At 41.6% G+C, this 17,410-nt stretch overlaps 1 protein-coding gene across 1 annotated transcript in view; it reads left to right on the top strand.

Annotated features, from left to right (window-relative positions):
* The window catches only part of F5 (coagulation factor V), a 77,981-nt gene that overhangs the window by 6,902 nt on the left and 53,669 nt on the right, over window positions 1–17,410 (top strand). The window contains exon 3 of the mRNA XM_058700999.1: window positions 3,473–3,595. Within this exon, the coding sequence (XP_058556982.1) occupies window positions 3,473–3,595 (123 nt within the window). The remainder of the gene's footprint in view (window positions 1–3,472; window positions 3,596–17,410) is intronic.

Raw genomic sequence — 17,410 nt, 5'->3', positions numbered from 1 at the left:
TTCGAATTGCGGGTGGGGGCTAGGCTGTAGGACCAGAGGTCTGAAGGTGCCTGTCCAGTGAGGTTTGAGGACCCGCGGACAGGTGGAGGGGCCAGTCTCATTTTCGGGAATCCTGTCTGGGGCTTGAAAATGGTTCGTTTTGACTCCGAATTTTTTCCAGGAGGATTAAGAAATGTTTGCCCCTGAAGGGGCTTTAAAATAACCCCACGACGGGCTTTCCTGTTTTCTGTAGTGCGCTGTTCACCTTGGGAGCAGGGGGCTGGGTTAGCTGGCTTCATAGCCAGCTAATAGTTTTCAAGTCCAAAACCATTTGGTACATGCTGTGCTACCTTCTTGGGACCACAAGATAGGCGGCTCCTTCCCCCCACCTCACTGTCGGCCACTGAGGAGAGGGTGGGATGGGTCTCGGGCCATCTGGCCGACGGAGGAGCTGAACGGCGGCTCAGACAACGTCCAGGCCTGTGTTTGCCCACGTGCGGGAAGGTATTTGGGGTGCACTTACGAACACATCGCTTTGTTTTGCCTTAATTCCGAAGAAACCGAAAGGGAGGCAAATAAACATTCCACATCACTCACTGCAGCAAGAGGTCTTATTAGGTTAAATAACTTAGAAGACTTATCCTGGGCACCGGGCATTTGCAGCCCCATGATGCCAACCGACAAATCGCCAGGGCGAGGCGCCCATGGCAACGAAACCTGTGCACGCTGTGACACCATAGCCCTCTTGTGGGCTCCGGGGCATCCCAGCGGGTGGGAATAGCCAGTGGGGGCTTCTGTCGGCAGCTAGGACAGAGGGCAACAGCCAGAAGACAGAGGTCAGCCAGTGGAGCCAGATGTGGTCAGGAGTCAGAAATGGTGTAGACACTGGAAACATTTCAGGAAAGGGGGGCTTCTGAACCTGCTCTGTGCGAGGTGGGAGAGAAAGGTTCAAGAGTCCGGAGATTTGAGTTCTCGCCCCAGCAGTGCCACCCAGTGACTGACCTTGAGCAAGCCACCCTCCCTGCCCCCATATCCTGGGCTTTGTCACTGTCTCCAAAACGAGGATTGAACGACGTGACCTCACTGGCCCTGTGCAGAGCTAACACAAAAACAAACAAAAAGCTTCAGGCACATGATCAGCATAAAGTCTAGCACCGGGAGCTCAGCGAAAGGAATAAGAAAACTGGGTCCTGGGGCAGCTGGGTGGCTCAGTCCGTTAAGCTCCCAAGTTTGGCTCCAGTCACGATCGCGTGGTTCATGGGTCCGAGCCCCGCATTGGGCTCCCTGCTGTCAGAGCAGAGCCCGCTTCACATCCTGCCCCTCCTCTACTCGTTCTCTGTCTCTCTGTCTCTCTCTCAAAAATAAATGAACTTAAAAAAAAAGAAAACTGTGGGTAAAAAGATAGGAGCAGAGAAAGGTAGGGCCTCTGTCTCAGAAGTCCCATTTTCTCTTTGCCAATAGGTAGGCATCCTATCTTTCAACATCCATTGAAACATCCTTTCGACATCCATTATCATTTTGACATCCTTATCTTCATCATTCCCAAGGGGCAGAACCCCTTCGGCCATATAAGGTAGCGTATTCTCAGGTCCCAGTAGTTAAGATGGGGACACCTCAGGGAGGGCCTTCATTCTGCCTCCCACGCCCACCAAACAAAACCTTCCCACAGTGGCCTCCCTTTCAGAGAATGACACCTTCCTGCACCCAGCTGCCCAGCCAGAGTGTCACCGACCATCCACAGCAACTTGGACCCCTCACCGTCCACCCATATCCCATCCATTGAGGCCTGGCAGTCTGGTCTCCTAAGAGCTCTCTAGCATGTTCTCATCACCTCCACTACTGTACCTTTACGGTACCTCACCGACATCACCCCCCTGGAGCCTTCTATCTGCTCTCTCAACATCCACTCTGGATTCTCCTCGGCTCATCGTCCACCAACGCAGCCAGAGATTTAAAACCCCAAATCTGGTCCATGGCTCACTTCTAAAAACTCTCTAATGGCTTTCAGATACTCTTAGAGGAAAACTCTAAATGGCCCAGAAGGCCCTACATGACAGGGCCTCTGACTATGCCTTCGGCCTCACTTTCTGCTCCTTTCTCTTGCCTGTTAAGCTTCACCTTCGCCATGGCCATCTGTCAGTTCTCCAAAGAGGCCAAGTTTTCTGGTGCCGCGGACCCTTTGCACGTGCTAATCCCACTTTGACTTCAGTTAAAACATCGCTTCCTCAAGGAAGTATTTCCCAACCCTGATCCCCTCCATGCATCCGAGATTGGACGAAATCCCTCTGTAAAATGCTCTTCAGGGTGTTCTGTACTTGGCTTTCATAATACTTACCATAGTTTGTCATCAAATGTTGGTGGGATTATTTGTTAAAATCTGGCTTTCCTACCTTTTTTGTAAGCTCTGTGAAGGCGCCTATTTTAGTCACCATTATAATGCTGACGGCTAGGACAGTGTGGGCACTCAATGAATATGTTTTGAGTGAATGAATACATATAGCATGGGGGTGGACTATTAAAAGGTGGTTAAAGGCTCAGTATGTAGAGTCTGATAGGTTAGCTGCCTCTAATTAGCTACATACTATTGGGCAAGATGTTGAAACTCTCTGAGGCTCAGTGTCCTCATCTGTAAAATGGGTATGTTAGTATCTCCTTGAAGATTTGCTCTGTGGTCACAGACTTCAACTGGCATTCATGGGCAGTGGTGATGATCATTATATTATCTCGATATTATATTGCTCTCCTGTGATTCCTAGTGGAGAGAAGCCAGCCCCACAGAGTTTACAGATGGCTTGGCAATGAGAGCGGTCAACTCTTGTCACTTGTCTGAAATAGGACTTCTGGTGACAGGTTCTCAAGCTTTAAAGGACATCAGAATCAGTCAGGAGCACATGTTCTTCACAAAACCCCAGTGATTTCCCATTTCACTTAGGAGAAAATCCAGAGTCCTTACCATGCCCCCTAAGCCTCACATGACCCACCCCTCCCTCATCTGTTCTCACTCTGCCCTCACCATTTCTCTTACAGTTCTTTGGATCCAGCAAGCTCACTCTTGCCTCAGGGACTTTGAACTTGCCTCAGGGCCAGAGTACTGCATGATTTGCTCCCTCACTTCACTGAGGTCTCTGAGGTCTCCCACCTCAGGGAGATCTCATGGAGCCAGTCACCTTCCCTCAAACCACCTTGTGTAATTGAAAATGACCATCTTTCTTTTTCTTGACCAAAGACAAAGACAGTAATCTCCAAGAAATGACGGTGGGTCTGAATGGGGGGCGGACATGGTCAGAACTATTCCCCCTCTCTCTTGACTTGTTTTGGGCACAAGCCAAGCATTTCTGCCTTCCTGTCCTTACCTGCCTGCCATGTAGAGGCAATGAGCTGGTCAGCCTCAGGACCAGGAGGAACGACCGCCATTACTCATGGGGTTCATGCTTAGCAGCTCTGGCTTTGGTAGTCCTGAACACAGACCCATTATAAATCCTTGTTTCCATAGGACTTCTTGGGCCAACTTTGTATGCGGAAGTTGGAGATATCATGAAAGTTCACTTCAAGAATAAGGCAGACAAGCCCTTGAGCATCCACCCTCAAGGAATTAAATACAGTAAATTCTCAGAAGGTAAGAGGAATTTAATATCCCCCTGTCAGCGGAAAATGTACAACTCCAACAGCCGTGTCAAACATTGAAAAGCAGACTGGTAACCACATGTTAGAGAAATCTTTCCTTCAACTGGCAATTACGAAAGTTGTTGCCTTTGTAAGTTTCAAAGAGGAAAATGAACAAGTTCTGGGGTCATCTGGACCTCAGGTTCTCACTAGGTTCTTGCTCTTATAGTTGGATGGACAAGCTACCTAATCTTCCTGAATTCCAGTATGTTCATCTGTAAAATGAGAATAGTAATACATGCACCCTGCAAAATGGTTTAAGGCAGGGAGGTCCACAGACTTTTCTGCGATGAGCCAGATGTCAAATACCGTTGGCTTTCGGATCTCTCTTGTAACTACTCAACAATACCTTTTTGCGCAAAAGCAGTCACAGACAACGTGTAAGCGAAGGAGTATGTCTGGGTCCCAGTAAAACTTTAATACAGAAACAGGCAGCTGGCTGGATTTAACCCATGAACTATCGTTTGAAATCATGAGATAGGACTAGCCTGACAGAGGCCCAAGCTAACACAGAAAGCACACTTAATACGTGGTATTTTGTGGTGGTGCTTGTAGAAGTATGATTCAAATTTTGGACGTAGTGACGTGGTTAAGAACATACGCGTAGAAGGCAGACTTAGGTTCCCATTCCAGCTGTGTCGCTTTTGACTCTATGGCCTTAATGTCTCTGAACCTCAGTTTTATCATCTATAAAATGGGAATGGTTATACCAACGCCGTAAGGTTGCTTTGAGGATTAAGTGAGATCGTTTAGGTAGTGAACATGGTTCCTGGAACATGGGAAGCCCTCAATAAACGACAGTGATGATAAAGACAACGAGGGCAAAGATCACGAGGACAAAGGTGATAAAAGTGACTACATCAGACACATGATAGTAAGCGCCTATTGTTGACATCATTCTAGTTATTTCCGTTATGCTGACGTTCAGACCACAATACTGGTATAAGCACCGATACAAGAAAATTGTGTCTATGCTGTAATAGATATTGGTATAATAACAGTTTTAAAGAACTTCAGGCCCTTCGTGATTCACAAATCTTCTTCCTCCCCTGTGTTCCAGCCATCATACCTTTGAAGAGAGCAACTGAGGTGGAAAGTGGGTTGTAGCGCAGGTTCTAGAAGTAGACTGCCTGGTACAAATCCTGGCTCAGACACTTACTAGCTGTGTGACTTTTGAAAAGTTGCTTAGCATTTCTCTGCCTCATCTTTCTCATCTGTAAAATGAGAATAATAATCATACCTGCCCCATATCGGTTTGGCGTCATGAAAGCCTTGAACAATGTCTAGCATGTAGTAAACACTTGATAAACATTAGACATGATGGTAACATTGAGTCTTCAATCAACATGGATTCCAGTTATGTTATATCTCAGTGAAAAAGCTTTAAAATATGTTCAAATAACTCCATATTTGTCTGACAATTTATGGCTTACAAAGTGACTTTTACATTTATTATTTCATGCGTGAATTGATTCTTCAAACTCATTCCAACTAAGGTATATATGACTGATAATAGGTCAATGAACTACCCTTCCCAGGACTATTTGCATTAGTGCTTGATCTTTGGATTAAGGAAAAACAATGAAGGATTAACTGTGAAATTTCAGGCATCTTAAAGAGCCAATTTGGCAAGACTCTGAGTGAGGTAGCATGCACAGGAGTCTCTTTTGTGTTCTTAAAATCATACGGCAGCGTAGCAAACAACCATTTAACCGACCTATGAGGCTTCCAGATGACTACATCAAGAATTCAGCGATGTAATGTCAGAGGGAAAACCCCCAAAATGTCACATCCAGGTTCCATTTCAAATAAGGGAGGAGATAAGGTTTGTGGACTTTGTACTCCAGCCGGGCTGTTTGCACAGGGAGCAAACCTTGCACCCTTGCCCCCGTTTCTTTACTGTTTATTTGTTCCCACGCTCCGCCACAGCCAGTCCTTTATGAGCAACGATTTAAGATGCTCCCACCCCTTCCACTGGCCACCCGATTACTGCCACGAGTCTCCTAAATCTGAGAAAGGCAAATACAGATTGGTGGGGAATGTGGAATTTTTATTTTGGAAGTGAGATGCAAATCTAGTAAGTAGGTTGAGTGCCCTGCATGGTAAAAGACAAGCCTGTTCGTTTTAGTGTACCCTCCATGTTAAAATAAAATATCCTCTTGCCCGACACTCACTCTGGCCCAGAGCCTTCCTCTATGGTTTGAAGTAATTTGGGGAGTATGGAAATCAACTAACTACATACTGAGTCAGCTACATGAGAATCCAGATTCCTTTCTCGCAGAAGTAGGTACTGGAGAGATGGCTTGAGAGAGGACTCAATCCTTGCCCCTATGGCCGCCTCATCTAACCAGGGAATGACACCACCTTGACACTAATCCTACTTCTCTGGGAATTAATCCTTGAGCCCCACCAAGGATGTGGAGACCTACTCTCATCAGCCAGAAGGAAAAGATAGCCATGGAAAGAATGCTGGCTTTAGAACCAGGATGACCTGGTTTTAAATGTGGGCAATTTCTGGGTGCCTGGCTGGCTCAGTCGGTTGAGTGTCCAACTTTGGCTCAGGTCATGATCTCATGGTTCATGGGTTTGAGCCCCACACTGGGCTTTGTGCTGACACCATGGAGCCTGCTTCGGATTCTCTGTATCGCTGTCTCTATGCACCTCCACTGTGCTCTCTCTCTCTCCCTCTCTCCCCAAAATAAATAGACATTAAAAAATATTTAAATTTGGGCAATTTCCTTTACCCCTAACCCTTAGTTTTATATCTGTGAGATGAGCATAGCAGTTCCTCCCAATGAAGGTTATTTCGGGGATTAGTTATAATATATGTAAAGTTCTTGGCACGTGTTTGACACACAAGGTCAGCCATTGTTGGTGTGGTTATGTCATGGCTTTTCACAGTGCAGGTGTTAAAGTTTGTTTCCAGAAGCTTAGATGAAGGAAGGCCTTGGCCTTGACCTTGAATAGTGCTAATCATTTTATCTGCACTTGAATGAAATAAAACTCAGATTTTAGATGTCAAAATGAACTAAAATTGCACAGAAAACCTCAGTTATCCAGAGCACAGAGAAGTCATTTTGAATCATTACATTTTCCAGATGGTTTGGGGTTTATTTCTTTACGTGTCTAAGATCCTTTAAAATTTTTTTTTAATGTTTATTTATTTTTGAGGGGGGGAGGGGCAGAGAGAGAGAGGGAGACACAGAATCCGAAGCCGGCTCCAGGCTCTGAGCTGTCAGCACAGAGCCCGACATGGGGCTCGTACTCACAAACCATGAGATCATGACCTGAGCCAAAGTCAGATATCTAACTGACTGAGCCACCCAGGAGTCCCATAAATACTTTTTGAAATCACTTTGGGTATATGTTGTCCTTCCCCAGGCTCTCTTGAAACAGAGGATGAGAAGTAAAACTCTTATCTCTTAGCCATTCCTTCCAATCCACCCTGAGACTTTGCAAACACCCAAAAATGTTAGAATTATGTGCAGTCTAAGTAAATGGACTCTAAACGAAAGTCTACATTGTCGCCTGTGGTGTTGCCTACAGGTAAAGATCCCGAGCTGTCACTCACGGGTTTTGTAACATCTGTTTTCATTGGCCAGAAGCCTTGTTGCTTTTCGAAATGTTTGGCTGTGCTTTCGTTAGGTTGGAAATCTGAGTTCTGGCCGGGAAAGAGGCTACTTGGTGTGAAAGTCTCATCCTGGCCTTTCATCCATAAGCTGGCATCACCCGACATAAATGCCAGGTTGTCGTTGGCATTGCCGACCACTTCTGGTTGCACCTCCCTCCCCAGGTGTGCCCGAGAGAGACCTCAGTCATACATAGGGCAGGATGAGTAACCCATTTGACAGGTCGGACAAGCCATGATTTGTAAAAATGCTCACAAGAACATTTCCTTTACACATGTATTTAAAAGGAGTGTGTGTGTGTGTGTGTGTGTGTGTGTGTGTGTGTGTGTGTAGAGAGAGAGAGAGAGAAAAAGAACTAGTGGGGGAGGGGCAGAGAACAAGGGAGAGAGAGAGAATCCCACTGACAGTGCAGAGCCTGATGCGGGACCCAAACTCATGAACTGTGAGATCATGACTTGAACAGAAACCAAGAGTTGAACTCTTAACTGACTAAGCCACCCAGGCACCCTTGATAAGAGTATATTTTTAAGGCAGGAAATAAAATATCTTTAGCTGTACCAAATCATTTAAAAAGTTTCTATCACTGAGAGTTTTGATTTGAGGTTAAAATTTCAGAGACTCTGTAGACTGCACACCCTGAACTGTTTGTAATGATGCACCGTCCAGCAAATTTTGTTCTTCAGTAAGATTTTTGTAGCTGTTTTGGTCAATTAACTTTAAAAGTTTGTTTCAGAATGAATCTTAATATTATTCTTTTATTTGCTTTATATCCTCACTTAAATGTGTGAGTTGCGTTTTGAGTATTAGATCACAAGATTACTTTTACAATATTCAGCTATCTGTTGGTAAGCCAACTCTGAATAAAGGAAGAAAGAAGAGGGGCGCCTGGGTGGCTCAGTTGGTTGGGTGTTCGACTTTGGCTCAGGTCATGATCTCACAGCTCGTGAGTTTGAGCCCCGTGTCGGGGTCTGTGTGGACAGCTCAGAGCCTGGAGTCTGCTTTGGATTCAGAATTTTTAAAAGAAAGAGAGGAAGGAAGGAAGGAAGGAAGGAAGGAAGGAAGGAAGGAAGGAAGGAAGGAAGGAAGGCAGGCATTTTCCACCAGAGGTTTGCATCTAGTGTTGCCAAATTCTCCATATGAAAACTTAGTCTTAGGGTTTTTCCAAAACATTCCAATACTTGACATAATGTAGGCAATGATATTTTTCCCTTTTCATCTGAGTATTTTGGCCTTATACAGATCCTTCTTTGGGTATATGGTAAATACCCGAACAACTGTAATGGCTGATACAACAATTCTCATAAGTCTCAGAAATGTGGACTCCCCTTCAAAAGAGACTTGCACATCCTGTGCTGTGGAAGCAGGTTCCTTATAGAACGTCAGCATTCTAATTTGCCCATTACCTAAATTATAGCTTCTAAAGAAGGTTCTATGGGGTACCTGGCTGGCTCAGTTGGTTAAGTGTCTGACTTCAGCTCAGGTCATGATCTTGGGTTCAGGCCCCGCGTGGGGCTCTGTGCTGACAGCTCGGAGCCTGGAGCCTGCTTCAGTTTCTGTGTCTCCCTCTCTCTCTGCCCCTCCCCTGCTGGTGCTCTGTTTCTGTCTCTCTCTTAAATAAATAAACATGAAAAACATTTTCAAAGAAAGAAGATTCTGAATCTTCAGATGTACACTGAAGCATTTGCTAAGTTTATTAAATGGAGAGGAAAAGAGCTGTTCTAAAAATAAATAAGTAACAAGGGAGGATCTCAAGAATGAGCACCCTATTGGGTGACCAAAACAGGTCTTCTCGGACCTTCACTTTCCCAAAGCTTGTACGCAGCATTTTACATTTGAAACAAAAAAAAATACCAAGGGCCTTTGGCAAATAATTGGTTCATCGTGACAAGAGTAAACAAATTGCAATGCTGACTATGAACTGAGCTGGCAGTGAACAGACTTAAGTAAATATAAAACAAAGGGCAACCCTTGTGTAAAGAATTTATTCTCGCAAGAAGCTGAAGAAGGACTTTTTGTGCTCTAGCACAATAGTCTTTCCCGTCCATTTCTCCCCTCTTCTGTTAAGAGATTAGGCTTTTAGTTTGATGACAAAGTCAAAATCAGATTCATCAAAAAATGCATTTCATAAATGTTTCCTTTAAGTAGCTGTTTATACTTCATACCTCATATTAGGTAGGTTGTGAAATCAAAGATACACCATGCCTGGTTTATTTTAGGCTAAAGGTAAAATAAAATACTTGGAAGTGAAAAGAACAAAAACCACAATAAAATCATGCCCCAATTATCTCATTATCTCAGTCCTCAGTGTAATTGGAGAAGCTATGCCCATGTACAACTTTGTTTACTATTTATTTTAAGATGCTCATAATTCATCTTTTAAGTAGTATAGCAAACTTAATTAAAGCCATTCATTCAATTATTTGAAATGTATCTTACATGTAACTTCATATTCCTATTCCTTTCACACGAATATGAAGTTCTCGATGATTTGCTTTGGTCACTAGACAGACACTTAAAAATCATCGTTGGTTCAAATAAAGCAGGATACAAAACCATGACCATTTAAAAATAAATTTGGTATCATTAGAGAATCAGTCTCATTGCCATATCTAGTATGTGTTAAAGCCTTTTAGGTGATTCTTAGATATTTATATTGTTTGATTGTAATTATAGATGCACAATGTGAACACTGTGGCTTCTCCACTGAAGTGGCCCTAGAAGAAATCTAGAGGTGAAACCCACCACAGCCGAGACACCAGCATGTACCCTGCTGGGCTGTGGGTAGACTTCAGGGTCTTACCTCTTTATATTTGCGTCCAGGAACCTAGCACAGAGCCTCCCCCGTGCTCTGAAATTTACTAATTTTGCTGGTGATTGTGATCAACAGCCCAGTCTTATTACCAGTTTTTACCACTTTAGAGTAGATACGTCACCACCTCTAATCTTTCTCACATGTGTTAAGGTGAACACTTAAGATACAGCTAATCGGAGGTAAAACACAAAGGAAAGAGGCTGTATCCATTGCAACGTGGCTGAGAACGAAAAAGCCAACATCGTGAAGTGTAGTGCTGTAGCATTGGTTAGGCGCCAGGCATTTTACATACAGTTTTTAGTTCTCATAACCCACCAAAGATGATAATATTATTACTAGAGAAAGGATTATATTGTTATGAATGGGAAACGTGAGGCCCAAAGGCAGGTCAAGAAACTCCCAAAGTCAACCAGTCAACAAGTGATACAGTCAAGAAATTTCAATTCTGGCCTCAAAACTCATGTACTTTCTTTCACAATTTATCATCAATTATATAATCTCACAAATACTTAATTAAAAATTATGATGAATATTATATGTATTTATGAATACTTTTAGAAATATAAATATATATATTCCATTTATATATCATATACACTTCATATGATATATATGTATGTATATATATATGTATATGTGTATATGTGTATATATATATCAGAGATCAGGGAATGAGTAAACTGACATTTAGGCTGATGTCTGAAGGTTGAGCATGCATTTATCCAGAGAGAGAGAGATGATGAACTTTAATAGTTATCTCTCACCCTACAAAGAATATCACATTTGTCCTCTTGAGAGCTTATGAAGGCAATAGAAAGAATGCCACTTTCTACTATAGGAATTTCCTGTGATGTTTTTTAACAGCTGGGACAGTGGAAGCATCATGTCTAGAAATAAATTGGCTTCTTCTGAGGCCAAGAGGCATGAAGCATTGACTAAGGGCCCTCAGGCTTGATTCCCGATAGTTCTAGTCACTAACTTGCCATGCCAGTTCCAGTCAATAGACAAGGTTTGATCTGAGAGGGCAACTCTCCTTATCAGACCTGTTTGTTCTTTTCTACCAAAGCTATTTTGTAACTTTCCAGAGATAATACTTCCTGTTTATTAGCAGAGACTTCTCATAAACTCTTTTTTTTTCTTTTTGATTTAGACTGAAATAATAGTACTACTCTCAGGAAATTATTCAAGCTTTTAACATTTCTCAACTCCTAATAATTTTAATATTCAGATCCTTTTTATCATCAGAGTGAAAGTTCAGCCTAGAGTAAATATTGCTTATCGGCGTCAAACTATCTTTGAGGAGAAGAAAAGATACAACAGAATGCCACGTTAAGCTTTTCACTAGCACGAGGGTCACAATTCAGATGCCTATAGAAGTCAGGAGGCTAATTCAATGAAAAAAAAATGTGTCCTTTAGGGACTGGGGATCACAGAGCCACTGCCCTATCTAAAGGGGGTAACCAGGTATCAGGTCAGGCAAATTCCTGGATACAGGAATTTGGTTCAGTGTCGTGAAATGTCCATGCTTTAGTTGTTGCTGTTGTTTAAAAGAGAGCAATCCAGATTCTTATATGATATCTACATAGTGTTAATGTTGGCATTTAATTTGCTTTAATGCCATGCAATCCTAACAAAACACCTGTGAGCTAAGACTCGGTAGCTTTGGTTCTAGCCCACAGGACCTTATATCTTAAGAGTTCCATAAACACTCAGTGAGCACCTTCTCCACGCCAGGCACTGTCAAAGGCACCAGACGTGCTAACACAAATACAATCCAGCAGCTGCCTTTGAGTTGCTTACATTCTGGTGACCGAATATGCATGATACAACTAGTTGTTATCTAGTCGGAGAAAATGAAATTAATCATGCAATGCCACACACATTTAATTATAAATTATAATGAGTGAAGTAAAAGAAAAAATCTGTAACACAATTAGAGATCAGGAGTAAGCTTACATCTAAAGGATGAGCACGCATTTGTCAAAAGGAAGAAAGAGAAGAACACTCTAGGCAGAGGGAGTAGTATCTGCAAAGACCCTGAGGTAGGATGGAAAGGCTGGTTTGGGGAACTAAAAGGCGGCCCAAGAGAGTGATATGTAGTAAGCAAGGGGAAAAGTCACACACGATGAGAATGGAGAGAGAAGTAGGGGCAGGTCATACAGGGACTTGCGGTCCACGTTAAGAATTTTGTGAAAGTAGAAGCTATTATCAGGATTTCAAGCAAGAACATGGCAAAGTAAGATCTGGAGTTTTGAGGGATCATTCTGGATACAGGTTGGGAAATGGATTGGGAGGGTACTCTTATGCCAGAATCCCAGTTAATAGGCTAATTCTGGAGTCGATAGCTTTAGCCTGGGGTGATGGCAGTAAAGATACAGAGAAGACTGCAAACTTGGGATATATTTTGGAGGCAGTAGGTTGCTGTGGGAGTACAAAATGCACACAGCTTAGAGGTATGGAGGAGATTACCCTGGATAGGTAGACTGGGAAAACTCACGAATGACTTCAGCCACCATAGTAACACACTTGGACTTTTCCCTATGAGTAAGACAAGACTTAAAAGGTTTCCAGAATGAGTGAACACAGTTGGATTTGTGTTGCGTGAACAGTAACTTGATTCAGTTTCCTGTCTTTAGTGAAGACTTTGATGTCCAGCTGTGACTGGCTTTCTTTACTGTGTGCCACCAGCTGAATCCCCAGCATTAAACTGTCAGCTTCTGAGAGCGTTAAAATCCATCTTTGTTTCCCATTTGTAAGACTGATATCATGACTATAATATTATCTCAAGTTTGGTTCTTTTCTCTCCCATGCATATAAAGATGATGCTCTGCCCTATGGAGATACGTAAGTAAATCTAGATACACCTACTCAACTCTTCTACATTATGGCTTCTATGCTCAGAACCTTATGTTGTACAGTAATGCATGTTGCTGCTGTGCCTGAATGCCTCACTGATGATGGATGCATGTGCCTATTTCCCACTCCCATCTGGGGAGCCCCAAAATATGCCGATGCCTTGCAAGCTCACATGAGTGTTTGTGAGTAGAATAGATTTTCCTGATGATGGGCAGATAAACAAGGGTAGCCGACATGGCTGCAATGTAAAATATTCTATGTAGAAATTTAACATCTCAAACTTGGGCTTTTGGAAAAGAGCTATCAGATTTACCCTTTTGTTTACCAACTAGACAGGCAGACAAAATGTATGAAACAGCAGTTTTCAGACATCGAACAACAGACAACACAAGAGAATCCTCCATGAGAGAAGAATAACAAATGAAGTGGGCCCTACGAGTATTCAAGCTCCCTGCCTTGAGTGAGTTTCCAGAGCATAGCACAAAGAAGATGAATGGTCTCATGGTGAGTTCAACAGTCTCTTGGAGTTAAGGAAACGGAGACTTTTGGTAGGCCAAAGTGGCTGGAACTTGTGATTTATAGGGCAGAATCCTGAAGAGGGTGGTATAGACACAAAGAAAGAGTTCTTGAGAATCTACACAACGATCCTGTCAAGTCTTCAACTAAATACTGATCTGCACATGCATGTGAGGAAAGTATTGAAGGTAAGGAAAATACCACCAGACAGAAACAGCCAGAACACTCCCTGGACCACACACATAAACATAGTTTATGTCCCCATCATCAAAAGTGGAAAGACCGCCTAATTAATGGGCACTGGGGAGAGTAGAATCATCAGAAGGCACAGGAGTTGGGTAACATTAGTCTAGGCTGCAGACTGCTCTGGAGGTGACAAGCATAAAACTCAATATTAGTTACAGGAATGCAATAAAATCCAGCAACCAACATGTGAAACTCACAAGGTTAATAAAAACTAACGAGCATTAAAAGAAGCAGGAAAAATATGACCCATAACCAAAAAATACTTAATCAAAAGAAACAGATCCAGAGAGAAAAGAAATAATAGAACTTGCAGGCAAAGACATTAAGACAGGCTATTATAAATATTCTCTATATGCTCCAGAGAATGATGAGAAGAGTGACAGAAGGTATGAAAACACGTAAGTGGAAACTTTACAGACGAATACAAGAGCCGAAATGGGAAGTACACAGATTAACAGCACTGTAGAAGAAAATATTAGAAAATATTATATATAGCAATAAAAACTATCCAAATGAATCATGAAGACAGAAAAGACTGAACAAAATGAACAGAGTATCACTAAGCTATGGGACAATATCAAGAGACATCACATATATGTAATTGGAATCCTAGAATGGGGAGAAACAGAAGAAATATTTAAAGAAATAGTGGATAAAAAATTCCCAAACGTGATGAAACTATAAGCTTACAAAGGCCTGACAAAACCAAGAAGAAGAAGCATGAAGAAAACCACTCCAAAGCACATCATAATCAAGTTGCTAAAGACCTGTGATAAACAGAAAATGTTGGTTGGTCCAATGGTAGTGGGTTATCAAGCTTATTAACATTAGTGTCACTGAAGTTGGTATACAACCCCCTACTAATAAATTTGACTAGCTTTGAAAAAAAATGAGAGAAAATGTTACAAGCACTGAAAAAAACAAAACCCCAGAAACAAAAATAAGAATGACAGTAGACATCATTAGAAACAATGCAAGCCAGAAGACAATTAGAGATATCTTTAAAGTACTGTATGGGGTAGGAGAGGGCCATTTGTCCACTTAGTATTCCATACCAAGCAAAAATACTCTTTTAAAACAAACAAAATAAAGACTGTCTTAGGCACGGAAAGAAGAAATAATTTCTCACTAGCAGACCAGAAAAACATGGTAAAGAAAGTCTTTTAATCAGAAAAAAACCATGTTAAAAGGATATTTGGATCCACAAGAAGCAATAAAAAGCTCCAGAAATGGGCAAATATAGAGAAAATTCTTCCTCATTTTGAATCTCTTGAAAAGATCATCAATTACCTAAACTTTAAAGCAAAAATAATAACAATTTATTGTGGGGTATATTATAAATGCAGAAGTAAAATTTATGTACAATACAAAAAAGCACAGAGGCTGGGAGGGAGGAAATGAAAATATACTATTGCAAATTACTTTTTTTTTTAACAAAAGCATTAATTTTATTTATATTTTTTAATTCATTTATTTTTTAATTTACATCCAAGTTAGTTAGCATATAGTGCAACAATGATTTCAGGAGTAGATTCCTCCTTAATGCCCCTTACCCATTTAGCCCAACCCCCTCCTACAACCCCTCCAGTAACCCTATTTGTTTTCCATATTTAAAAATCTATTATGTTTTGTGCCCCTCCTTGTTTTTATATTATTTTTGTTTCCCTTCCCTTGTGTTCATCTGTTTTGTATCTTAAAGTCCTCATATGAGTGAAGTCATATGATATGTGTCTTTCTCTGACTAATTTCACTTAGCATAATACCCTCTAGTTCCATCCATGTAGTTGCAAATGGCAAGATTTTGTTCTTTTTGATTGCCAAGTAATACTCCATTTTATATATATATATATATATATATATATATATATATACACATACACACACACACACACACACACACACATACATACATACATGCCACATCTTCTTTATCCATTCATCCATCGATGGACATTTGGGCGCTTTCCATACTTTGGCTATTGTTGATAGTGCTGCTCTACACATTGGGGTGCATGTGCCCCTTGAAAACAGCACACCTGTATCCCTTGGATAAATACCTAGTAGTGCAATTGATGGCTTGTAGGGTGGTTCTATTTTTAATTTTTTGAGGAACCTCCATACTGTTTTCCAGAGTGGCTGCACCAGTTTGCATTCCCACCAGCAGTGCAAAAGGGTTCCTCTTTCTCCACATCTTTGGCAACATCTGTTGTTGCCTGAGTTGTTAATATTAGCCATTCTGACAGGTGTAAGGGGGTATCTCATGGTGGTTTTGATTTGTATTTCCCTGATGATGGGTGATGTTGAACATTTTTTCATGTGTCGGTTGGCCATCTGGATGTCTTCTTTGGAGAAGTGTATATTCATGTCTTTTGCCCATTTCTTCACTGGACTATTTGTTTTTTGGGTGTTGAGTTCTTTATAGCTTTTGGATACTAACCCTTTATCTGATATGTCATTTGCAAATATCTTCTCCCATTCTGTCGGTTGCCTTTTAGTCTTGCTGATTGTTTCCTTTGCTGTGCAGAAGCTTTTTATTTTGATGACGTCTCATTAGTTCATTTTTGTTTTTGTTTCCCTTGCCTCCAGAGATGTATTGAGTAGGAAGTTGCTGTGGCCAAGGTCAAAGAGGTTTTTGCCTGCTTTCTACTCGAGGATTTGATGGCTTCCTGTCTTATGTTTAGGTCTTTCATCCATTTTGAGTTTATTTTTGTGTGTGGTATAAGAAAGTGGTCCAGGATAATTTTTCTGCGTGTTGCTGTCAAGTTTTCCCAGCACCACTTGCTGAAGAGACTGTCTTTATTGCACTGGATATTCTTTCCTGCTTTGCCCAAGATTGGTCATACATTTGTGGGTCCATTTCTGTGTTCTCTATCCTATTCCATTGATCTGAGTGTCTGTTCTTGTGCCAGTACCATACTGTCTTGATGATTACAGCTTTGTAATACAGCTGTAAGTCTGGGATTGGGATGCCTCCAGCGTATGGTTTTCTTTTTCAACATTGCTTTGGGTATTTGGGGTATTTTCTGGTTCCATACAAATTTTTGGATTATTTGTTCTAGCTCTGTGAAGAATGCTGGTGTTCTTTTGAGAGGTATTGCATTGAATATGTAGATTGCTTTGGGTAGTATTGACATTTTAACAATATTTGTTCTTCCTATCCAGGAGGATGGAATATTTTTCCATGTTTTTGTGTCTTCTTCCATTTCTTTGATAAGCTTTGTATAGTTTTCAGCATATAGATTTTTCATCTCTTTGCTTAGATTTATTCATAGGTATTTTATGGTTTGTGTTGCAATTGTAAATGGAATCGATTCCTTGATTTCTCTTTCTGTTACTTCATTATTGGTGTATAGGAATGCAACTGATTTCTGTGCAGTGATTTTCTATCCTGCGACTTTGTTGAATTCATGGATCAGTTCCAGCAGTTTTTTGGTGGAATCTTTTGGGTTTTCCACATAGAGTATCATGTCATCTGTGAAGAGTGAAAGTTTGACCTTCTCCTGGATAACTTGGATGCCTTTTATTCCTTTGTATTGTCTGATTGGTGAGGCTAAGACTTCCAATACTGTGTTCAATAACAGTGGTGAGAGTGGACATCCCCGTCTTGTTCCTGACCTTAGGGGGAAAGCTCTCAGGTTTTCCCCATTGAGGATGATATTAGCGTTGGGTCTTTCATATATGGCTTTTATGATCCTTCTATCCCTACTTT

Source organism: Neofelis nebulosa, chromosome 15 (genome assembly GCF_028018385.1).
Source record: "Neofelis nebulosa isolate mNeoNeb1 chromosome 15, mNeoNeb1.pri, whole genome shotgun sequence".
Classification (NCBI taxonomy): domain Eukaryota; kingdom Metazoa; phylum Chordata; class Mammalia; order Carnivora; family Felidae; genus Neofelis; species Neofelis nebulosa.
This window is presented reverse-complemented; position numbering and strand designations above follow the sequence as displayed.